The sequence below is a fragment of the Odontesthes bonariensis genome, chromosome 14, assembly GCF_027942865.1.
Source record: "Odontesthes bonariensis isolate fOdoBon6 chromosome 14, fOdoBon6.hap1, whole genome shotgun sequence".
Classification (NCBI taxonomy): Eukaryota; Metazoa; Chordata; class Actinopteri; order Atheriniformes; family Atherinopsidae; genus Odontesthes; species Odontesthes bonariensis.
In genome coordinates, this window is record NC_134519.1 from 10,337,807 (window position 1) to 10,358,878 (window position 21,072).

At 44.1% G+C, this 21,072-nt stretch overlaps 1 protein-coding gene across 2 annotated transcripts; it reads left to right on the forward strand.

The window, feature by feature from the left end:
* Positions 1-1,981: 1,981 nt before the first annotated feature.
* On the forward strand, positions 1,982-20,132 carry mpz (myelin protein zero). Of its 2 annotated transcripts, none has more exons than XM_075482797.1 (6): positions 1,982-2,197; positions 3,515-3,681; positions 6,792-7,005; positions 8,641-8,770; positions 9,247-9,289; positions 16,658-20,132. In XM_075482797.1, the coding sequence occupies exons 1-6, from the start codon at positions 2,152-2,154 to the stop codon at positions 16,742-16,744; spliced, it is 687 nt and encodes a 228-aa protein (XP_075338912.1). In that variant the 5' UTR covers positions 1,982-2,151; the 3' UTR covers positions 16,745-20,132. The 2 variants fall into 2 exon arrangements, with proteins under 2 accessions (XP_075338912.1, XP_075338914.1); XM_075482799.1 differs by having other exon boundaries at positions 17,679-20,132.
* Positions 20,133-21,072: the final 940 nt, after the last annotated feature.

Consider the following 21,072-nt stretch of genomic DNA (forward strand, 5'->3'; position numbering starts at 1 on the left):
ACATGCCCTGGACCCGTGAAAGCGTTATGCAGTCAGACAGCTGACGCTTTCCGTATTCAGTCATTTCTAAAAACGACAGCTGATATGAAGACTTGTCCACCTCAATATCACCCAAAAGAAATTCTACATGCCTCTGCAGATGGAGTTTCCTCTTGCTGGTACCTTTCTTCCATCTCCTCCACCTTCCCTCTCTGTATAATTTAGCAGCAGATGAGCTCTCACTCTTCTACATTAGTGTGCTACATCACTGCCAGCTAAAGGAACGGGGGCTTTCGCTCTATATGTGATACAGTTTCTCCCTGCCAAGCTCAGCCGCTGCCACCATCACTCGGTGCTGACGAGTTTGGGTCCGTGCCACATTCTGCACCTGCCAGACTCATAAAGAATCCCCCTGTTCTCCGGGGCCTGAAGGCAGGATCTGCCACAACTGTTAAGGATGTCGCGATTTTACAAATTCTAGCCAAAGCTTAAACAGTCGATGGCGCCTGCAACTTGGCAGATGGGCGGCTTTGTTCAGCTGATCCATCATCGGGGTGTTTGAGGTGTTCAGATGAATGAGCATTTGTGATTTGTCACAAGTGGCAACCAAAAAAAAAAAAAAAAGAACAATAGCGTGGCCTCAAATGTAAGAAAAAATGGGGTTGTTGCTTAATGATTTCCTGCTGCCTTGCAAAGAGATCCTTGATTTTTTTTTTTTTTTTTTTTTTTTTTTTTTAGCTCTGAAAACCCGGGGCTCAATTAAATAAGTGAAGTGGCTGAAGTGGGCATCCCTGTTAAGTGCATCCTCTTCTCTCCCTCATCATATATGCACTCCTGAGAGAGGAAGGAGTCATATCATGACATGAGTGTGTCCAGCTTGTGTGTTTGCAGATGCTGGAGGAGAATTGCAGGCTGTTAATCTCTGCATGTTTTCAGTATTTCTAAGCCAGCGGCTAAATGAATGCATATTTATGATGTATGACATGATGATGGAATGAGGCCTCCAGAAAATGGGGCTTTTGCTGAAATTCCACTCCGGCGTGTCTTTTCCTCGTTTTCTCCCCCTGCCTGTGTCTGCTGCCTCCCTCTTAAAGGCCGTGCAACTCGTCCTGTCCTCATATCAACCCATCTATATATAGCAGGTCTCTCCCCACTCTCTGTCTCTGTCTGTTTTCCTGGAAAAGTGAGGAGTGGGCGCTGCAGTCTGAATGCACGACTTTGTCTGAGCGGGAGGAGACAGCGAGGCTGCGAGAAAGAAAAAAGAAGGGGAAGAAAGCGCCATTGACAGATAGGCAAACACGAGTCAGCCCCTATCCCCCCCTCGCCCCATTGTCTCCGAGTGCTAGACGTCAGCAAACGACAAGAATCTGAAGAGAGGGAGGACAGAGAGCAAAGAGTTGAGCCTTTGTTTGGGTCGCTGGCCTCAGACCCGGTGAAAGTGCAAGCAGGGGAGAAAGCGGGGTGAGATATGGGGACGGAGGAGAGAGCACTGAGCTGACCTCGCTGCAGGATCTCCTTCTGCCCCTCTGTAAACACAAGCCAGCCTCCCATCGTTCCCCGTGAAATAATTACATGTGAGCAGTGATAGCACATGGAGCAAACACAGATGGCCACCATCACCTCTCACGCCCTCACCTGCACCTACACTCCAAGTGTTAATTGGCATTCCCTCGCAACTCAGCCACACGATGGCGAGGGTTTAATCTAAAACATTGCATTCATCATGGTGTAACGCTGCGCGGAGTTTGCAAATTCGCCCCAAGTTGCCCATTGTTTACCCAATTAATTCAGCATCCACTGCACAGCGCAGGTGCTTCTTCCCTGACGTTTTTTCTCCCACTTCGAAAGGTAATGTGTGTTGATTTGTTTCAGTGAGGGGAATGGAGAGATGGCAGGCAGTGGGGGGGGGGGGCAAGAGGAGTGGAGGAATGGGCCGGGGCGGGCCTGGACGAGGGGTGTGGTTGGGTATAAACCGGGGGACAGTGGATTTTCTGTTGTTGTCCTGTTTTGAAGCCCTCTGTCCTGGGATCCTGCGTCCCTCCGCTCTCCTTTTCTGCCCTTCTTTCTCCTCTGTCCACTCGCACTCCCTGCAGAGTGGGACTCTTCCTCGACAGAGTCCTGTGAGGTCCGCGGCATCAGTCTTTTTTGGGAGCTCCACAGAAGCCAGAAACCATGCTGACGTTTTTGGCGCTCGCGTCGGTTGTCCTCCTGGGAATAGGTAAAAAAAACAAAAAAAAAAAACAAACACAAATCTTTTCTCTGTTTGATTTTGTTTTGACGAGTTCTCATAGAACTGAATTTCATCTATTGAAAGGGAAGGTGTTGGAATAATCTTTTCAATGATGTGGGGTTAAAGGTTAAATGAGGATTTGAGAAAGAGTTACTTTGCTCTCGATTGCTTACCTGAAAACTAATGAACCTGATGACAATAACGAGGGTTAATAGCTTTGATACTGAATTAAAACATCTCTCTACACTGGATTAACACTAAAATGAAGCGTTTAATTACTAAGTTGCTTTATTGATTTACTGTAAAAGGCCAGTAATGCACCTATAGAGGATACTGCTCGTTGCACTGTCCAAAGCAGGTGAATAAGACCTTTAACCTGAGAGTTGGCAGAGTTTTTGTTGTTTTATCAGACAGTTTTTTTTTTTTTTCAACTCCCTCTTATCAGACATTTGTCGCTTTATTTATTTTTTTTGTCAGAATTTTAATTAAAAATGTCAGGCGTGATTTCATTGACAAGCTGTGCGGGGGCTCGCTATCGCCCAAGGATGCTCACAGCGAAAGCTGTGAACTCTCCTCTGTGGGTGTTGAAAGAGGCAGAAAGCTCAACGTGACTGAAGGGCTCCGACGTCGATACACTGACGCTGTGAGGATACCGTGACCCGTGGTGGCCCATTCACAGGCGAAAGCGAACAATGCGAGCGCGATATTGCTGAATGACAGGGTTGTGCACCTCCCTGGAGCTTTACCCGTCGTTTGAGATGCTGAGTGCATTTTGGAGGGAAGTAAAACATTGATTTTTGCATCAAAAACCAAATGAATATCGATCATTAGATATCATTCAAGCATAAACAGTGCACATAATTAGGCCAGCGTTATCCATATTTATAGAGAAAATGATATTCCCATTTGACTTTTAGAGACTCACACCCACATTCCTGTAATAACCCAAGTAATTACTGAGTCCATAAGAGAATCAATAGCTGGTTTGACACCGCTAAACGTACAGTTAGCCACTGTCTATCTTGATTCATATGCCAGCATTTGGGATTCACGTTATAGATTTCAGGGAGCTTTTTAATACGTGTTCACGTGCGCGCTGCTGAGCGTCTTCTCTGATTACAGTGGGGCTTGAAAAATGTTTCAAAGTGTAACAATCTGAGGTTGAGGTTGATCAGAGGTGGCATTTTTTTATGACGACTTATTAAGAAAGGTTTGCTACGATTGATTCAGTTTGTGTTGTGTAGTATGTAAATAAGCATTATTAAGTTTAAAAAAGTGTTTCAACACCTGATCTGTGCTCCTCAGTGCCTGAGCAGTCCCAGGCCATAGTGATTTACACCGGCTGGGAGCGCCACGCGCTGGTGGGCTCCGACATCCGGCTGTCCTGCTCCTTCTTCTCCTGGCGCTGGACCTCGGAGGATGTCACCTTCTCCTGGACGTACAGGCCTGATGGTTCCCGGGACAGCATCTCCGTAATGCTCAAATCCACACACACACACACACACACACACACACACACACACACACACACAAACTACACAAGATCAAAAGCTATATTTCGATAAGTGAGCTGGCTGTTTGTTAAACTCAATATATCAGTTCTTAAAAGATCTCTTTAAACGTGTTGTTTTACATCATACAACCCTGCTGTTCCCAGCAGCATTGTTTTCAGCCACAGCTGTTTCGGCAGTAAAGCTCTGATAAACCCGTTGTGCTCTGCGGTCCCAGAATGAATAAAGACAGAAACCGGGTCTTGAAATAATGGAGGATTTATTAGCTTAACAACCCCGAGAGAGCCACATAAAGAGGGGCTGCAGCGGAGGAGCGTACCCTCCCGTTTCCTCCTTATTTGCGTGAATATGAATCTTGTGTTGTGCACTCCCACTTGAGGCTAACCTTTCATCCTAATCAAGACAGAAATCTGGACACGCAAACAATGGCTGAGACCTCCATGAAAGAGCGTTTTTGTTTTCTCCATCTCCGTCACTACCAGACACAAATAGGGACAGACGTTTAGTCTGTTTGTGAGCTTTGTGAAGCTAAGTGGCACGAGAAGCTCTTTAAACAAGGCTGCTGAGATCTGTTGTTTTTTTTTAGCTTTAATCTCAGAGGGTCTGCATTTTTAACATGCTTCATGATTTTGAGTAAAATGGTAACTCCGAAAGGAATGCAACAGCGCTGTGTGCGCATCAATAACGTCATCATACACAAATAACACTCAGTTTTCTAACACGTGTGTTAACAAGAAGAAAGTTTCTGTCCTAATCTCCCCTCCTCCTGCGGCCTCGCCAGCCTCCTGCTCTTTAATTTCACTCTCCCTGCCCTTATCGCCCAGCCGTCTCTCTAATCTCTCTATCTCGCCATCCTGGCCGCGCCTCCCGCTGACCACCTCCCCTAAACTCCTCCTCCCCAGCCCTGCCGCCTTTGTCCCTTCCCTCCTCTCTCCCGTCATGTCCTCCCCGCACTTCCTTCGCCTTCATCTGTCTCCTGCAGTGCCCTCACTTTGAAACTAGACTTGTCAGATTTTTTTCACTTATCTTCAGTCGCTCATTTCTTTCCCTGCCTGGACAGATTTACAGTTTCATACATCTATCGGTTTTCATGGCGCATTTGTCCTTTTAAAGTGTCGTATTTGATTTCTGACACGGTCATATCATGTGAGAGATCCTCTGCAATGAATAGCAATCAAAGAACTCTGTGATTTGTGTGCACTGAATCACTGAAACCAGATTTGACCTTGTTGAGTTGAGGGCATCACCAGAGGTATTCCTTCCTCTTATTTTATTTATTTATTTATTTTTACTTAAAGAGAAAGATCCGTTTCAAGAAAGCCTCCCACTAGAAAAGACACAAATATCAGCAGTTTGGTCCTTTTGAATTGATTTAATATTTCAAACGATAACATTAGATTATTACGCTAATGCGTGTAAGCATGTAAGCAGGATGTTAGCGCCGTAGTTGCCGGAGGTTGAGCCGATTTGAATTACTTTACATACAGCTTTGCATTCAGGGACATCAGATAAATCTGAAGGTCTGTGAGATGATTAATGGGAGAGAAAGAAGAGAGAACAAAATGCCGATACATGAATCTGTTTACAGTTGTTGGGCCTTTTCTTCAATCTTTGGAAGTGTTTTTTAGGAATACACCCGTGTGAGGAGTTCAGAGGGGAGGGGGTTTGTAAAATGAATGAAGGAATGAATGAAGGAATGAATGAATTAATGAATGAGTTTAGTTAAAGGACAGCATGGAATACCATAAATCATTGCCATTACATGAACAACAACAACAAGATGGTTACATCGGATTTAGCAGAAGGGCTATTTTCCATCCTTAAAGGGGGATTGAGTACAATTATAATCATTTTTTTCCTTTCATTATTTAAAAAAAAAAACAACCTAATTACCAGTGGGTCTATTTTAATCATTTTAATTTGTTCTGAATTTTATACGTTTTGATTCATATTTTATTCAATATTTTCTTTAAAAAAGTCTTTAAGAAACCTGATTAAAAAAATAAATAAAGAATAATTAAATAAATAAAATAAAATAAAATGTGACCCAGACTACACCCTGGTTCTTCTAAGGCACCAGAAACAACCCCCCCCCCCCCCACACACACACACACACACACACACACACACTAGTTTTAAAGTTAAAGGCTTATAAAATATACTGAAAACTAAGCTGAATACTGCCTGCTGTTATCGTAAAAGCATGCAGCAAAATAAACGTGTGAATGGATGTAGAAGGAAAGCCAAAGACCTGCAGGTGGTTCTCAGCAAGAGCTCTGATGCGAAAACTTCACCGTCACCTGAATGTAGCAGAGTAGAAAGAACAATTTATCCTGCTGAAATGTGGTGGAATCGAAGCATACAGTGGTGTATAACGCCATTCCTCCAGTAAAGTGCCTCAAACTTGAAGAAATCCACAGTACTTGAGTTACACACAACCCTTCCAAGCATCACCCTGTTCGTACTCCTCTGTTCATTAAAGCTTCTCCCATAATCAGCATGCATAATTTAGTGGCCATCTTGTCACTGGCGTCAGATTTTGTTCTCACGTGAGTTTTTATGTTTCCTGAAACTTGACATCAGAAGCGAGTGGAGAATGAAAGGCTTTTAAAGAGTGTTTAACCAAAAAATACAGCTCCAATCAAATGCTAATGTTTAAACACATCAACAACACATCAGTGTGCGCTAAAAATAACTGCCTTGTTGATGTCATTCAGCATTTACAGCTCGCTCCAGGTGCCTCCAGATGGCCAGAAAATCGGTTATTGGAGTTTTAAATCAGCAGCTAATAAGAGTAATTATGAATATGAGCAGATTTTATTATGTTTCTTAGTGGGCTGATTTCACTCAGAGCCAAGGAATGTACAAATGAGATTGAAACATCACCCGAGAGCAAGCGGTTTATGGACCAGACTAGACATGATAAGAGAATCATTTTAAAAAAGCAGAGACATTTTTTTTTTATTTTTTTTTCTAAAACAACCACAGGAAACATTTCAATTACCTCTAAGCATCCTTTTTGTGGCATATTGCACACATTACAGCACAGCATCCTCTTTTGTTCTTCACAGATCTTCCACTACACCGGGGGCATGGCTTACCTCGACAACAAGGGCCCTTTCAGGGACAGGCTGGAGTTTGTGGGGAACCCAGCCCGCCGTGATGGCTCCATCCTGATAAAAGGCCTGGATTTCAGCGACAACGGCACCTTCACCTGCGATGCTAAAAACCCCCCTGACATAGTGGGGCGGCCCTCCAGCGTCCGCTTGCTGGTGTTTGAGAAAGGTGAGACGAGGAACCTGCAGGGGCTCAGAGCCCCTGTGTTTAAAGTCTGACGCCTGCGTTGGGTTTTGCACTCGGCTGCTCTGAGCCCGCATTAAATATTTCTTCCCGATCGTAATGCAAAAAAAGTTCTCAGCTGTTATGAATTCAAACTCTGGAATTGATCTAAATATTCGCTGTGAGACGTAAAGTGAATATTTAAGTCCGACGAGTCGTCGCACTGCCTCATTTAGAATTCAAAGAACCTCCTTAAATGAAATCAATCGCAATTTTGTCTCTCACTCTACTTCAGATTAAAATCACTACCTCGCTTTAGCTTCTTCTCCCCCCTGCCTCTCAGCTTCTCCTCCCATTTTTCTCCTTTCCCATATTTTCCCCCCCCATATCTCACTTTTCTTTCTCTTGGTCTCTTAAGTTCTAGCTGAAATGTGCTCGTTTCCTTCGTCTTTCCTTCAACCTTTTTCACTTCTTGCTCTTCTGTTTTACTCCATTTCTAACTCCCTTTTCCCTCCATTCTCTCACCACCTTTAACCCATTGGCGCCTAAAGCACCTGCAAAAAAGGCTGCTCAATGCCTAAGCCAGTTTTTAGAAAAGGTCCCCAATGCCTGAGGGTTTTTTGAACTAAAAACAATTCATTGAAAACCTAAAAAATTTAAAAAATGTTCACTGGCTGGATTGTATTACTTTTTTTTTTTTATCAATGTTGGACATTTGGTTCATGTAGTTTTGCTTTATGATTCAGGATAATACCCAATGCTGCTATTTATTATACTACTATTACTATACTGTTACTATACTATAACTAAATCATAATCATAATATCAGCAATAATAATGAATGATAAAAAAAAACCTGCAATATATCTTGCATTGTGCAGTTATACTGTAAACTTCAGTGACACGACTTCTAAAACATCATAGTTGTCATACTGCAGTAATTCGCACCGGGCTCTCTTTTTTTTGACATAAGGCCAACGCCACTCAAATAAGAATGAGAAGTCGTCAGAATGCAGCGCAAGAATAAATAATTACATCATGTCGAAACGATCTCGTGCCATCACTCGGGCGACATTTGTCTGATACAGCCACTTGCTCTGCCTCCAGTAATCCCGGCGAGTTGGTAGTTTGATTATTCCAAAAGTTAGGCAGAGACCGATGAAAGATTTCATCTCCTGCTTTGACACGGGGCTCCACTTCGAGTTGGATGGTGTGTGGCCGCGCCAACTCCACATCACTTCCATCGCTGTCACAGTATGTCTCGTTAACTGCAGCCATTGTAGCCGAGCTGTCAAATTAGCTACAAACGCACTATTGCAGAACAGGCTAATCGAAAACACCCACCTCATGTGTATTTGAACCAATTATTGTGCATTACATGCTGCATGCGTCTTGAAAATAATGATAAATGAACAATGTTGCGCTACGCAACAACCGGCGCGAGGGGCAATGTTGCGCTAAGCAACATCCGGCGTCAATGGGTTAACTCAGAATGTTTTCTCCTCTCTTTCCCCTCTACGGTTTCTTTTCCTCTGTACCTTCCTCTTTCCTCTCACCTCTGCTTCTCACGCTTTCTACACCTTTCTCCATTGTTTTCACCTGCTCCAACCTCTAACCCATCGCCTTCTCCTCCGCCTGCAGTGCCCATCCAGGCCGGTGTGATCACAGGCTCCATCATTGGGGTGGTGCTGGGCCTGCTGGTGCTCATTGTGGTCATCTACTACTTGATGAGGTTCCTGGTGGCGCGCCGCGTCTTCAGTCTCAACGTCAGGTCAGTGCCCGGCCTGTGGCCGGCGGCTCTCTGCCAGTGGGGTCTCTGCCAGGGACTGGAGCTGAGGCCGGAGCCCATCCCTGGCACCGACACCTGTGTGGCCAAGCTGGCGTAGCTGCTGTGCCACGATTTGATTTGGTGAGGTCTGTGAGGTTTAAATACAAATTTAGTCAACTGGAAAGAGATAATGATCTCTCAATTAGATTGAATCCGGAGAAAGCACCTCATAAGTCCAAACAAGATGATTGAAAAATGGCGCGAAGAGATGGTTTCATCCTCAAGGTGGTGGATCCATCATCGACATCATGCCTTTCCGATTTTAACACGTCCAGCACCTGGGGGCTGGGTTTGAGACGAGCCCAGTAGATGAAGATGATGTTCTCTTTATGATAGCTGGCAGGCAATGCTGCCCTGTGACCACTGGAGGGAGAGATAGATTCGACATCCTGACATTGTCTTTGTTTTGTCCCCTCCAGCAAACATGGCAAGAAAAAGAAAGAGGGATCGCAGCAGAGACAGGCAAGTTTCCTCCACACCCCTTCTGTCTCATCCCCCTCTTCTTCTGCCTCCTTTTCACGCACACGCCATCACATGCATCCGTTCAACAGGATCAAACGCAACAGATTTGTTCGCTGTCACATTCAGGCGTTTATAGTGAAATGACATCCTTTTGGGGGGATTACAAAAGAATTCAGCCTTTTGTTGTATTTGAGTATTTGGGCTCAGGAATGGTTGTTGTCTGACGGAGCATTCATCTCCTCTGTAGCACTGCAGCCCTAACAATAGCAAACATCCAATATGACACAGTTTCATAATCGCATTCTCCTAATGCCGGTCCAGGCAGCGCCAGTGTGCCCTCGCACTTAGCCGCCGACTGCTCCTCGCGGCAACATTTCAACAACAAAATAACATGTCATTCAAGCTCTGCCCCCACGAGCTCTAATAACAGTGTTCAAGCTGTTAAAATTCTTGTGCTTCTCAGCATTTGGGGTGCTTTAAAGCTGTCCCACCTCCTCCCTCTCGTGGCCCTCGCCCCCTCCTCCGGCTCCCTCAGGGGGGACCGAACAGTGGAGTGTGAGTAAACAGCTACGGGGCAAAAATCAAACCAGCAGCTGTGAAATGGCCAAGGCCGGGTTACGGCGCGGGTGCCGTTGCTGCATTGAATGGGACTGTGATTTGCTCACAGTGGGGAAATGGACAGGAACTACTGATTTTGCTCACTGGGAGTCAAATGAAAATCACTGGGCCTATTATGGTGTGGGCTGTTATCAGTGCTTTTACGCTGCTGCACGCCAGCGATTTTGGGGTATATTTTTTTTCCTTCCATTCCTCATGGGAGTGCGATAGCCTCAAGTGGTGGATTAATCAGACATTATGGTGGCTTGTATTCTTTTGTGAATACAAGCCACGGAGGCAAGTTTTGTTTGATTACTCTGCGGTAATGTGGGGGCTGGAGGGTTGCGGGGGGTGTATTGTAATCGACTGTAAGCCGCGCGCGCTGATAATGAGAATAAAAAAACATGGAAGTCAAGGGATTTGAGTTCGAGGCGTTCTCCTCAACCCAGAACTCGGCTTTGAAAAGAGAGACACGAAAAAATTATCTGAGGAGGGAAATCATAGGTGCCACTGAGACAGCGAGTCATTGAGCCTCAGGTGGACGAGGTGGCTTATGAGTGCGCCATTTTGCACCCATGGCATAATCTGAGGGGCGACACCAGCCAGGGCCAACAATTTCTCCTGCCTCAAACAAGTGCACTCACTTTCATCCCCCCGTGAGCCCCTCTTCCTCCCCCCGTCTTCTTCTTTCCTCTCCACTGTCGTATGATTGTCAGGTTATTCTTGAGCTGCAGTCAGTTGCTCTCAAGTGCCTGTGGCGTGTGACAGTGCATATATGAATAAATAACTCGCCGCCAAAAGGACACTGAAATATTTGACAACGCTGTCATTTACAGTTACTCTGCTGCAAGACTCTGCTCGGATGATAGATATAAAGCAAAAGCAGCTATTCCATCTGAGGTTACGCTGCTTTATTTCTTATTTTTCTTTCTTTCTTTCCCTCTAAACTGATTCCTCTCTTGAAGCTATGCCGCACACAGAGAGGAGTCTTGGGATTCTATAAGCAGCGGTTTGATCAAATAGCCCTTATTAGGACGCTCTGCTGACACGACACAAGTTTGTATCAGCCTCACCATCTTTGTTTCTCTCGGTTTGCTGGGTTTGCACTACGAAAAAATCCAAAAGGGCTGTGGGTGAGGAAGAGAACGGGGGAGAGAGGAGCCCTGTGGTGTCTGCTATTCCCCATTAGGTGGAGTTGTGGAAGAAAACTTTACCCCCGCAGCCACACACATAAGTTAGCTCTCACAGGACTGAACACACACACACACACACACACACACACACACACACACGGTCTGTACTGGAATGATAATTGAGTGCACTCTGTATCGATCTAAGCTCACAAACGCACACAACCCACCCATTCTTCTCTCCATCCCCCAATTGCCTCCTACTTCAGTTCACTCCCACCCGCGCCCTCTCTCTCATTCAGATTCCTTTTATCCGGTCCCCTGTCTCCCTCTCCTCAGTCGCATCCTCCTCCTCCTCCTCCTCCTCCTCCTCCTCCTCCTCTTCCTCCTCTCCTTCCCCATCTCCTGCCTTTCCATGCCTTAGACTTCCTCACTGACCATGAGAAGCATCCCTCTGTCTGTGGGCTAATTCCCCTTTTTCTCTTCCCTATTTACTCCCTCCTTCATTCCGTTGATCTTCATCCCCATCACCACCCACGTCTTACTCCCTCTCCAGTGTCCCTCCTCTTCCTCCCTCCTCAGGTCCACTGGGTTCTGATCAGCCGGGGTTCTGGACAGAAAATCACTACCTCTCACTCTTCATCTACCTCTCAATCCCCCCCCCCCCCCCCCCTCCTCATCTGTCACCTTCTCTTTTTAGTATGCAGCAGGGAAGGAAAGCACTTGCCCACCTCTCTGCCTCCCTGCCAGTCCCCTCCCTTTTCTCCACTGTACCCACGTTTCCTTTGAAGTGTGCGCAGCCCCTGTTATGAAGGTGGTTCTGCATCCTGCTTAAGCAGGCTGGGGCGTGTTTACGAAGCAGACCTGTCGTTAGCGTGGGAGTCCTGCAAAACACCGCGGCACAAACTTGAGCCTTTCATGGGATACATTATGGTAAACAATACAATGATGTATGAGAGAATGTAAGTATAATTGAAGATAATGACACCGGATGGCCTGCACAGCTTCCCCGCCGAGGCGTCTGTTAGCTGCAGCACGTGTCTCAGTTGCTTGGTGAGTGTGTGCTGCTTCTGCAGAGTGCATAATTAAAAATGATAAATTTCCTAATGCAATCAGAAGGGTATTATTAGTTGAAGCTTCAGTGGGTAGAAACAGCCTCTAGTGAGCTTTCCACTGTTGACTAACCTGACGTATCGGAGCCAAATTATTTCGGTCTCCCAACATAGATCCAGCATGCTTTGCTGTTCTGTGTCAAAGTGCACCAGCCTGTGGTTCAACCTGTGGAAGGGGGCTATAAAAGCACAACATTGTAAAATCTTTACATATGAGGGAAGTTTCATTCAGCTCCGCTGGAGCATTATTGTGCTCTTGTGGTACTTTTCAATAGGTTAACTCACAGGTTAATGCACTGGAATACAGCTATTGTAAGGTTAAGTGCTGCTTTGACCTTATCTCCTCTCGGCCCCGTCCTTCCTCATGGATTTGTTGTGCTCAGGCAAAGCATTGCTTGAGTTTTCTTCCATGTGGCTCCTCCTGTTATAGATTTCTTCCTATAGATGTATTTAGACATTGCGTTACATTGCACAGTTTACTGAATGAGTGGGAGTGAGTGGGTGAATCACACAGTATAAGCAGAGGTTAAATTAATACCTGAAGACTATACTGACTTTTTGTAAAAATATACAATGCAATGCTACTTAACTCTGTTCCTGACCACAGCTCCAACTAAGTTCATATCAAATTATTTGTTTCACTGTATTCTTGAGGTATTTAGAACCGCAATCCAAAAAAAAGTTGAGACGATGTGTGAATTACCAAGAAAAACAGAATGCAATGATTTTAAATCACATAGATTAATATTTTATCCGCAAAAGAACAAACATGTAAAATGTTGTAAATGAGATGTGTTACTATTTCATAAGAAATGTGGATTTGATGGCAGCAACACCTCTCTAAAAAGTTGGGAGAGGTCTGTGTTTACCTCTTCTCCCTCTTCTTTTAACAACAGTCTGTAAATATCTGGGAAGCGAGACCAGTTGCTGGACCTTTAGGAGAGGAATGTGCCATTCTTATCTGATACAGGAGCCTAGCTCAACAGTCCAGGTTCTTCTTTGTTCTATTTTGTGTTTTGTGATGAGTCCTGACTGCAGACAGGCTAGTGCAGCAGCTGAGCCATGCTGTTTTAACCGGTGCAGTGTGCAGCTTAGCATTGTCTTACTGAAATATGAAGGGCCTTCCCTTCAGTTCCATAGACACTAATGCACCTCCATCCCATCAGAGATGAAGGCTTTTGAACTGAGCTCTAATAACAAGCTGGGTGGTCCCTCTCCTCTTTAGTCCAGAGGTGCAGCGTCCATAATTTTCAGAGAGAATTTACCATTTAAATTCATCTGATCACAGAACAGTTTTGCACTTTGCCTTAGTCCATTTTAAATTAGCTTTAGTCCAGTGAAGACGGCGCTGTTTCTGGATTATGTTCATGGCTTCTTCTTTGCAAGACAGAACTTTAAGTTGCATTTGTGGATGGCACAGTGAACAGTGTTCGTAGATGAGGGTTTCTGGAAGTGTTCCTGAGCCCATACAGTGATTTGCATGACAGAATCATATCTGTTTTTAATGTAGTGCTGCCTGAGGGCACGAAGATCATGTTGTATCTAATATTGATTTTTTTTTTTTGGCTGTGTCTCTTGTGTTCAGAGATGTCTCCAGATTCTCTGAATCTTTTGATGATATTATGTATCGTAGAATAAGGAATATTCAACGTTTTTGCAATTTGATGTCAATCTGAAATTGCTCCACTATTTGTAGATGCATTTTTTTTGCAATAGAGTTTAATTCAGTTGTATGTATATAGTGCAAATTCACAACAAAGATCAATTTGAGGCAATTTGATAAGTCCAATTCAGTCTTGAACCTTTGCCAAATGTTACTTTTTCAACCTTTTGTTGCCCCTGTCCCAACTTTTCTTAGGCATATGTTTTACATCAAATTCAAGATGAGCTACCTGGTTTTGAGTCTTATCCAGGATTAGATGATATTCCAGCTTTAAGTGTATTTACATGGAATATGAGAAATCTGATTATTCATACTCTCATGTGTGCACAGCTGCACTGTCTGCATGCATGTATCCTAGTTTCAATCAGGGATGTCTACGGATATGTTGTGATTCCCAAGTGATTAACTTACTCAGCCACTAGGAAGTGCTTGCTATAGATGACTCATGTATAAGGGGATCAGGATAGCCAACAGTGTTTTATAATTATACACAGGAGGGTTGCATAGCAGATCTGACGTGACGAACAGCACGGTTCGTTTTGGGCTGAGAACATATTTTAACTGACATCTCTATCTTAAACATATCTTAGGCAGAAATGAGTGTTTTTGGTTTTACTGTATCCATCTACACAATCATGAACTGTCGCTGCCTGTAACTATATAAAAATCCTCAGTATAGAAATTATGAGTTACTGTTACCGAAGAAGAACAATTGAAAATGTGAAAACAAAACAACTTCTGGAGCCATGGTTTTCCCATTGTTGTAGCTCTCGTTCAAATATTAGCCTACAGTGCATCTCTTAACATATTTACTGTTTAGACTGAGTAACTTTAATTTTAAACATGGTTTCTGTACATATTCTAAAACCCAGGCAGAGGAAGAGTCCCTTTACAGTTTGGACATCTTAGAAGTTATTGTGCTCGGACTTTCTCAACAAGAAAGAAAATCACAATATTGAGCTGTAAACGTTAGCATCTTAGCATTAGCATAATCTTGTTAGCTGCTCGCTCTAGCTCACAATGCATAATGGTTTATTTTGACAATGTACAGTCCAGCTTCTGAACACCAATTATAGTGCCCCAGGTGATGGGTTTGTTGTGCTATAAATAGTGGATGAAAAGTTATGTTTAACATTTCTAACAGCACTACAAAATCTCTGGCTGACTCTATAGTGGACAGTTCCAACACAAGCCAGTTTACACAGAACAAAAGACCATATCCAAGCATTAAACGTATAACACAACACCACGATACTCAAAATATCCAGTTATGTACTGGAAAATAAACTGGCTCAGATGCAATGAAAATTTAAGTTTCAACAAATGTGGATAACCAGTTTATTAGCAGCCCGGTTTTGAGATAAAGTTCAAAACCAGGATACTAATGCGGATGTAAACACTCGCTGTGTCTTATCCAGACTGACCCTTTAAATATGTTTTTATTTTGTTTTGCTTGTAGTTTTGTTAATGGATTTATTGATTTGTAGGTTGTCCAGATGAAGATCAAACTAAAATGGCCAACTTCAAAGACATGCTTTTTACTACAGAGTAATGCTAACACGTAACATTTAATAGTTTATGCATTTATGCAGGAAAAGAAGTTAAAACCATAGAAAAACTTCAACCAAAGAAAAATGTATCTCAGCTTAAGCTATAGGCTAGGCCTTTATCATTGGTATGACTCTGAATATGAGGTTAAAAGATGAGCTTTAAACTGAACAATTCAAACATAACCATTAAGTTGTCCTCTTACAAACAGTTATTGTTTCAACAGTACTGAATTTACAACAGTTCACTGAAATGGTATGCAAACAATAGTAAAGCAAAGCAACCAGTTTTCAGAGATTTGTAAACAGTTGCGTGCAAATTCACACACACTAAAGATTTTTCTTCTTTTTTTTTCAATCGGATAAAGCAGATGGTTTGTCACACATTACCATCTGGAGCGTCTAATATAGTTCAAACGGAGCAGGCAATTTCAGAAAAATACTCAACAGATGATTGAATACGCCATCTATCACAGTTTAACCTGAACAGAATTCAGCCAATCGGGCTAATGAGGAGGAGGGGGCAGTTGGTAAATTAATCTCGCTGAAGTCATTCAGGAGAAAAAAAGGAAAGTGTCTTTTAATGAAGCTGATATTAGTGATGCAGTAGAAGGATCTAAAAAAAACCTCTTCAGGAGCTGCCATCTGACTGTTGTGGCATTTAAAACTCACCTGTTGGATGCTGATTGGTCAGAAACTTTACTGCAGAAACAGACATTTACAAACATTCGTTCTATTGTGATTGCAAATCTTGTGAATATCACAATAATCCATCTGCCCTGGAAGTAAATGTTGGATTTCATTTTTGGATTTTATCCCTAAATTAGTCGAATTAAAACCCCAAACTTTGAATGTTGATGAGTGAAAGCCCAGTCTGGCTTTATGTGTATGAGTGTGTGTTATTGATCAATTGCCACTCAGTTGTCACAGGTATATGGAGCCCTCCTGCCACTGTGTCCCATCCTAACGCATGGATACCTGTTTTGTCACCCCCTTACAGCTCTGGACACCACCCCCCCTCACTTGCTATCCCCTTCCCTAAAAGGACCGTGTCTCTACCTCCTTATTCATCTCTTTCTCTCTGCATGTCTGACTCCCTCTTCTTCCTCTTCCTCCATCTAAATGTGTTTTTCTCTCCTCTTCACACAGCTCCACCCATCCTGATGACTTCATTTCTCATCCTCTCACCTCTAACACACCCGTCCTCTCCTTCGGTCCTCACCCCGTCTCTATCTCTTTCCCTTTACGCTCCTTTCCTCCTGAAGTGACTCTCCTCCCCTGTTCTCCCCCTGACCCCCTCTCCCTCCTCCCCCTCACAGGGCCCTGCGCCTCCCGCCGACCCCTCCAAGGTGAAGGCGGCTGCCTCGGAAAAGAAGAAGCAGGAGTCGCGCAAGGATAAGAAATAGGATACGGGGAGGGGCTGGGGTGGGCTCGCCAGCAGGCTGCTCCAGCCCGTGCGCCTTGCGGTGGCAGCGAAGGCCCGGCCCAAGCAACAGAAGCCGCTGCAGCAAACCATAGTCAAAAAGACAGCGGGGGTGGGGGGAGGTGGGGATGAGGGCTCAGGCCGGGTACTGATGACCATCGACCTGGAGCTGACCCGCAAAAATGGGGAGGAGGGGCCCAGCGGCGAGGGAGGGACAGGGAGGTCCAAGCCGCTCGACCTCCTCTCCCGCCTCGCCAATCAACTTACCTTCAAATAACAGACCACCACAGGGGAAGGGAAGGGAGCCATCGAGGATAAGAGAGTGGGAAGTCTACCAGGGAGACAGCGGGAGAGTTTCACCACAAAACCTACACCACAACGCCAACCTGAATCCCTGAATAAACGAGTCAAATCATATCTGCTCCTGTCACAGACTGTAGACGCAGCCTCTGTATGCAGGCCCAGATCTAAGATGTCGAGATAATCTCTTACACCAGCCGGCACCCGACCACTTTTGTTAGGTCATAAGATATGCCATTTGAAGCAAAACCCTAAGACAGCCGGGTTTGATAACAAAATCTAAAAAGCTGCTCCCCGGGTTTTGCCTCTCTGGTTCCTTTCATTGTGATCCTATCCGCCACGAAAGCCTTCTCCAAGTGCGTCCGATACGCATCACGTCTCCGGCTGAGGGGACAAGCCAATTTGCTTTTTTCAGAGGCCATGTGTCAAACTCCAGCTTTCTCTACTCGCACTGATTTTCATTCTTTTTTCCTCTCCCATTCCATTTCTTCCTCCCTTCACTGTGAATTTCCTAGCTTTTTTGTTAATTCATATTACAGAGGTGATTTATATGCTAACTTCTCTGTCCTGTTTCTCTTCCTTTCTTGCTTCCCTTCCCTCTTTTCTTCTTCCTGTAGATAAAGGTCTGACTTCTCCATGACTGCCTCCACTCCTCTAGTCTGCTCCCTCCTTTTCTGCCCAGCCTGATGCAACCCCCATTATTTCCCATTATCTCTATTCTTTCAAGGCAGCACTGGCTGTAAGAATAGAGCTACTATATCACTGGCAACAGTGTCAAATAATTTTTACAACGCCTCATAGGAGACCCCCGTATGCACTCATTGGGCAAACTGTAAAAGTGTTTAAGGCCTAACTATGCACATAACTTCCTTAAGAGGAGTCCGAAAGACATCCTTGTGTGTTTAGCCTCCCTTGAATCTTCTGCCTTAATGTTTACGACTCGATCACACACGGTGAGCGGAGCTGTGAGTGCACACTGGACTTCAGACGGAGGAAAACAGAGAGGGAGAGGAGAGTGATAGTTAGAAAGAAATGTGATTCCTGCTCTCAGCTGGCGTAGATAGAAGTTCAAGCCCTGGAGCTCGGAGGTGATTCAATCCTCTCACATTTGAGCTAATGGAGGTTGTCGCCGTGTCCCTGCCCAGGCTAAAGGGGGCTATTTCTGGCCCTATAGGAGCGTTCGGGCTTACTGTAACAGCTGCACATTTTTCAGCTCGCAGGGAAAGGGGGGAGGAAGAGAGAAGCCAGCACGGCGGGTGGCTGTGGGGGCGCCTTTTCTGCCGTTTGTGCCTGAGTGCATGAGGCTGTCCGCTGTTGACTTGACGGCCGGCGACTGACGACCTGGAATGACGTCACGGCCTCTGAGGGCTGGCGGACGCTCTCAGGAGTCTGACAAAAGGGCTTACCAGGAAGAGGCGCAGCTTCTGAGTTATTTTAGGACCAGTTAATCCACTTGCACGTTTCTCCAAGCCAACACGGGGCTAATTATTTTAGCGTGTGCTGGTAACAAGATATCTCTCTCCACATCTCCGTCCCCACCTCCTCTGCTGTCTTCACTCCTCTGTTATTTGCTCTTCATCTCTGGCCCCATCTTGGGAATCATCTTCTCCCTCAAAAACCCTGTTTGGTTCTCTCCGTCCTTACATCTTTGGCTTCCTTTATCTCTTCCTCTTCTTGCCTTCTATGAAGTCTGCACTGCATTATTTCCCCACTGAAAAGGCCTATACACAATCCAATCCACTCTTTAAGCCTCTCTTATCTGGCTGCCAGGCCTACAGCTCAATGCTCTGCTTCTCACTCGTCTGTCCTTCCTCGTCTTCGCTCTTCTCTGTGGCAGACATTTCTCTCCCCTCCCTCCGTTTTCACCAGTGATTGACATGAACCATCTCGCTTGCCCTTCAAATACCCCTGAGACACCTGCTCTCGCCAGCCCACCTTCCCTCCTTCTACGGCCCTTTACCTTTCTGCTGGTTCGATTGCCAAAACGCTCTCCTTTGCCCCCTACTGGCAGAGGAAAGTCCGCACTGAAGACCCCAAACGGAAACTTTTAATCTAGCTAGCTCTCTTCCGATTGCAAATACGATGCATGTTTTATGTATATGTGTTTCAAGTTAAAGAGTTTTAAAAATGAGATTTGATACAAAGCAAAAATTATGCTTATGTCACCTTAAGTAAAGCAAATAATGACATTTGATTTATTTTTACACGTCTGCAAGTAAATATGTTTACCGAGGCAGGGGAGAAATGTAATTGTATTCTATGGAATATGCCATTATGTTTCTGACCTTGTGTGTTATGGAAGGTACTGTGTGGCTGTCTCCTGGGTGCGTTATATTCTGAAATGGAGGAAAATTGAGGTTGTCATGGAAAGAGAAGAGGGGGTGTGTGAGGGCTTGGTTAAGCCTTAGATGCGGCAGGATGTGGCTGGGGAGAAGAAAAAAACATGGGGGAAGGTGCTTGCTGTGGGAGAAATCTTTGGAGGAAGACTTATCTGGCGTGTTAAGCCCAGCCAAAAATCCATATGTATCACTACAGATAGCCTGCTCTTCCCCTGGAGCTTTCTTTTAAAGGTGCGCCTTCCCTAACCCTGAGCCAAAGATGGATTGCGATCTGCAAGCTTGATATGCACGGTGGATAGTGAAGACTTGAATGTTCCTTTTAAATTCCTAACAAGATTTGAGGTGCTAAAATCTACGTCTTCGTCACTGGACATCTGTTTCACTAGTCGCTGTTTGACTATCCAGCCAATTGGATACGTTACAATGTTTTCTTCTTTTTCAGCAAAGCCACACAGACACCTGACATAATGCAAACAGCATTAAAATACCTTTTAAAAATGTTTTGATTTGTTTGTATGATGAGCTGTATTAGTCCTAGTTGCACATTAACATTCCTTCATTTGAAATGACTGGAGCTTCTTACATTTTTTTTTTTTTTACATTTTATTTTAATGCTTGTGATAATTCCAAAGCACTAACAACTATATTTGACTGTAATATGTTGTAAAGGGAACGTAAATAAAAATAAAAGCCGCCAGCGCAGCTGTTGTCACAGAAGGCAAAGTAAACCCAGTTGAAAATGCCTGCAGTTTCTTTCTTTCAGATCTGAGCCTCAAGCAGCAAATAAATCTGTTACAAATTTCTCTGCCAATTCATTCTGCCGTGTGAGTTTCAAATGAAGAAAGTAAACGGTTTTAACCTTATTAGTGATCTGAATGCCTTTGCTTGAACAGTGGGAACATTTTAAAAGATGTGTGGGAAGGTTTTAAACGCTCAGCAGTGGCAGCCAGGTGTTTTTCTTTTAAACACAAAGAGAAATTTTGCTTTTGGACTGAATTAAACCCTAAAACATCCCCCTCGTCTTGCCCTTTGCTACTGAACTACCAAAAGATATTTGAATTGGGAATAGAGGTTTGGCAACCACTTACAGCCTTTTTCACATTTTGCACAGCGACAAAACGAGGTATAATTTTCATAAAGGCTTAATTTCTTCTGACTTAGCGAGCAGGTGGGGTTCACTGAGCATACATGACCTTTTCAGAAATGCTCTGCTTCATATTCAGACAAAGTGCGGCCGCAGTGCTCAGCTACACTTTCTGAATGACCAGCTGGTGGAGAAATACAATATATATAAGAACAAACATAAACGCTGTTTTTTAATGGGTTTTTCTTTCTTTAAATCGGTTTAAGTGGGATTTAAAGGTGCGTGGCGTTGGATTCTGTTTGCATGGCTCCTACGTATGATGAAAGCTTTCTTGCCAAGAGTTGAACATACTGCATGGATCAAGCCAAAGTTAAACTATTTTGAAACTTTAGTTATATGAAACTAAAGATTTTGTATTTTACTTTATTTCACAGAATTTCTGCTGTTTTTTGAGTATTTTCCTTCTATTTGTCGGCATCGTTGGTGAAGCTATTTCGTTCAAAACTAATAAAGTTAAGGTCTGGAAGACCTGGTAGATAAACCCACTTATTCCTTTGCTCTCTACATGATATCTCTAAAAATAAAAGG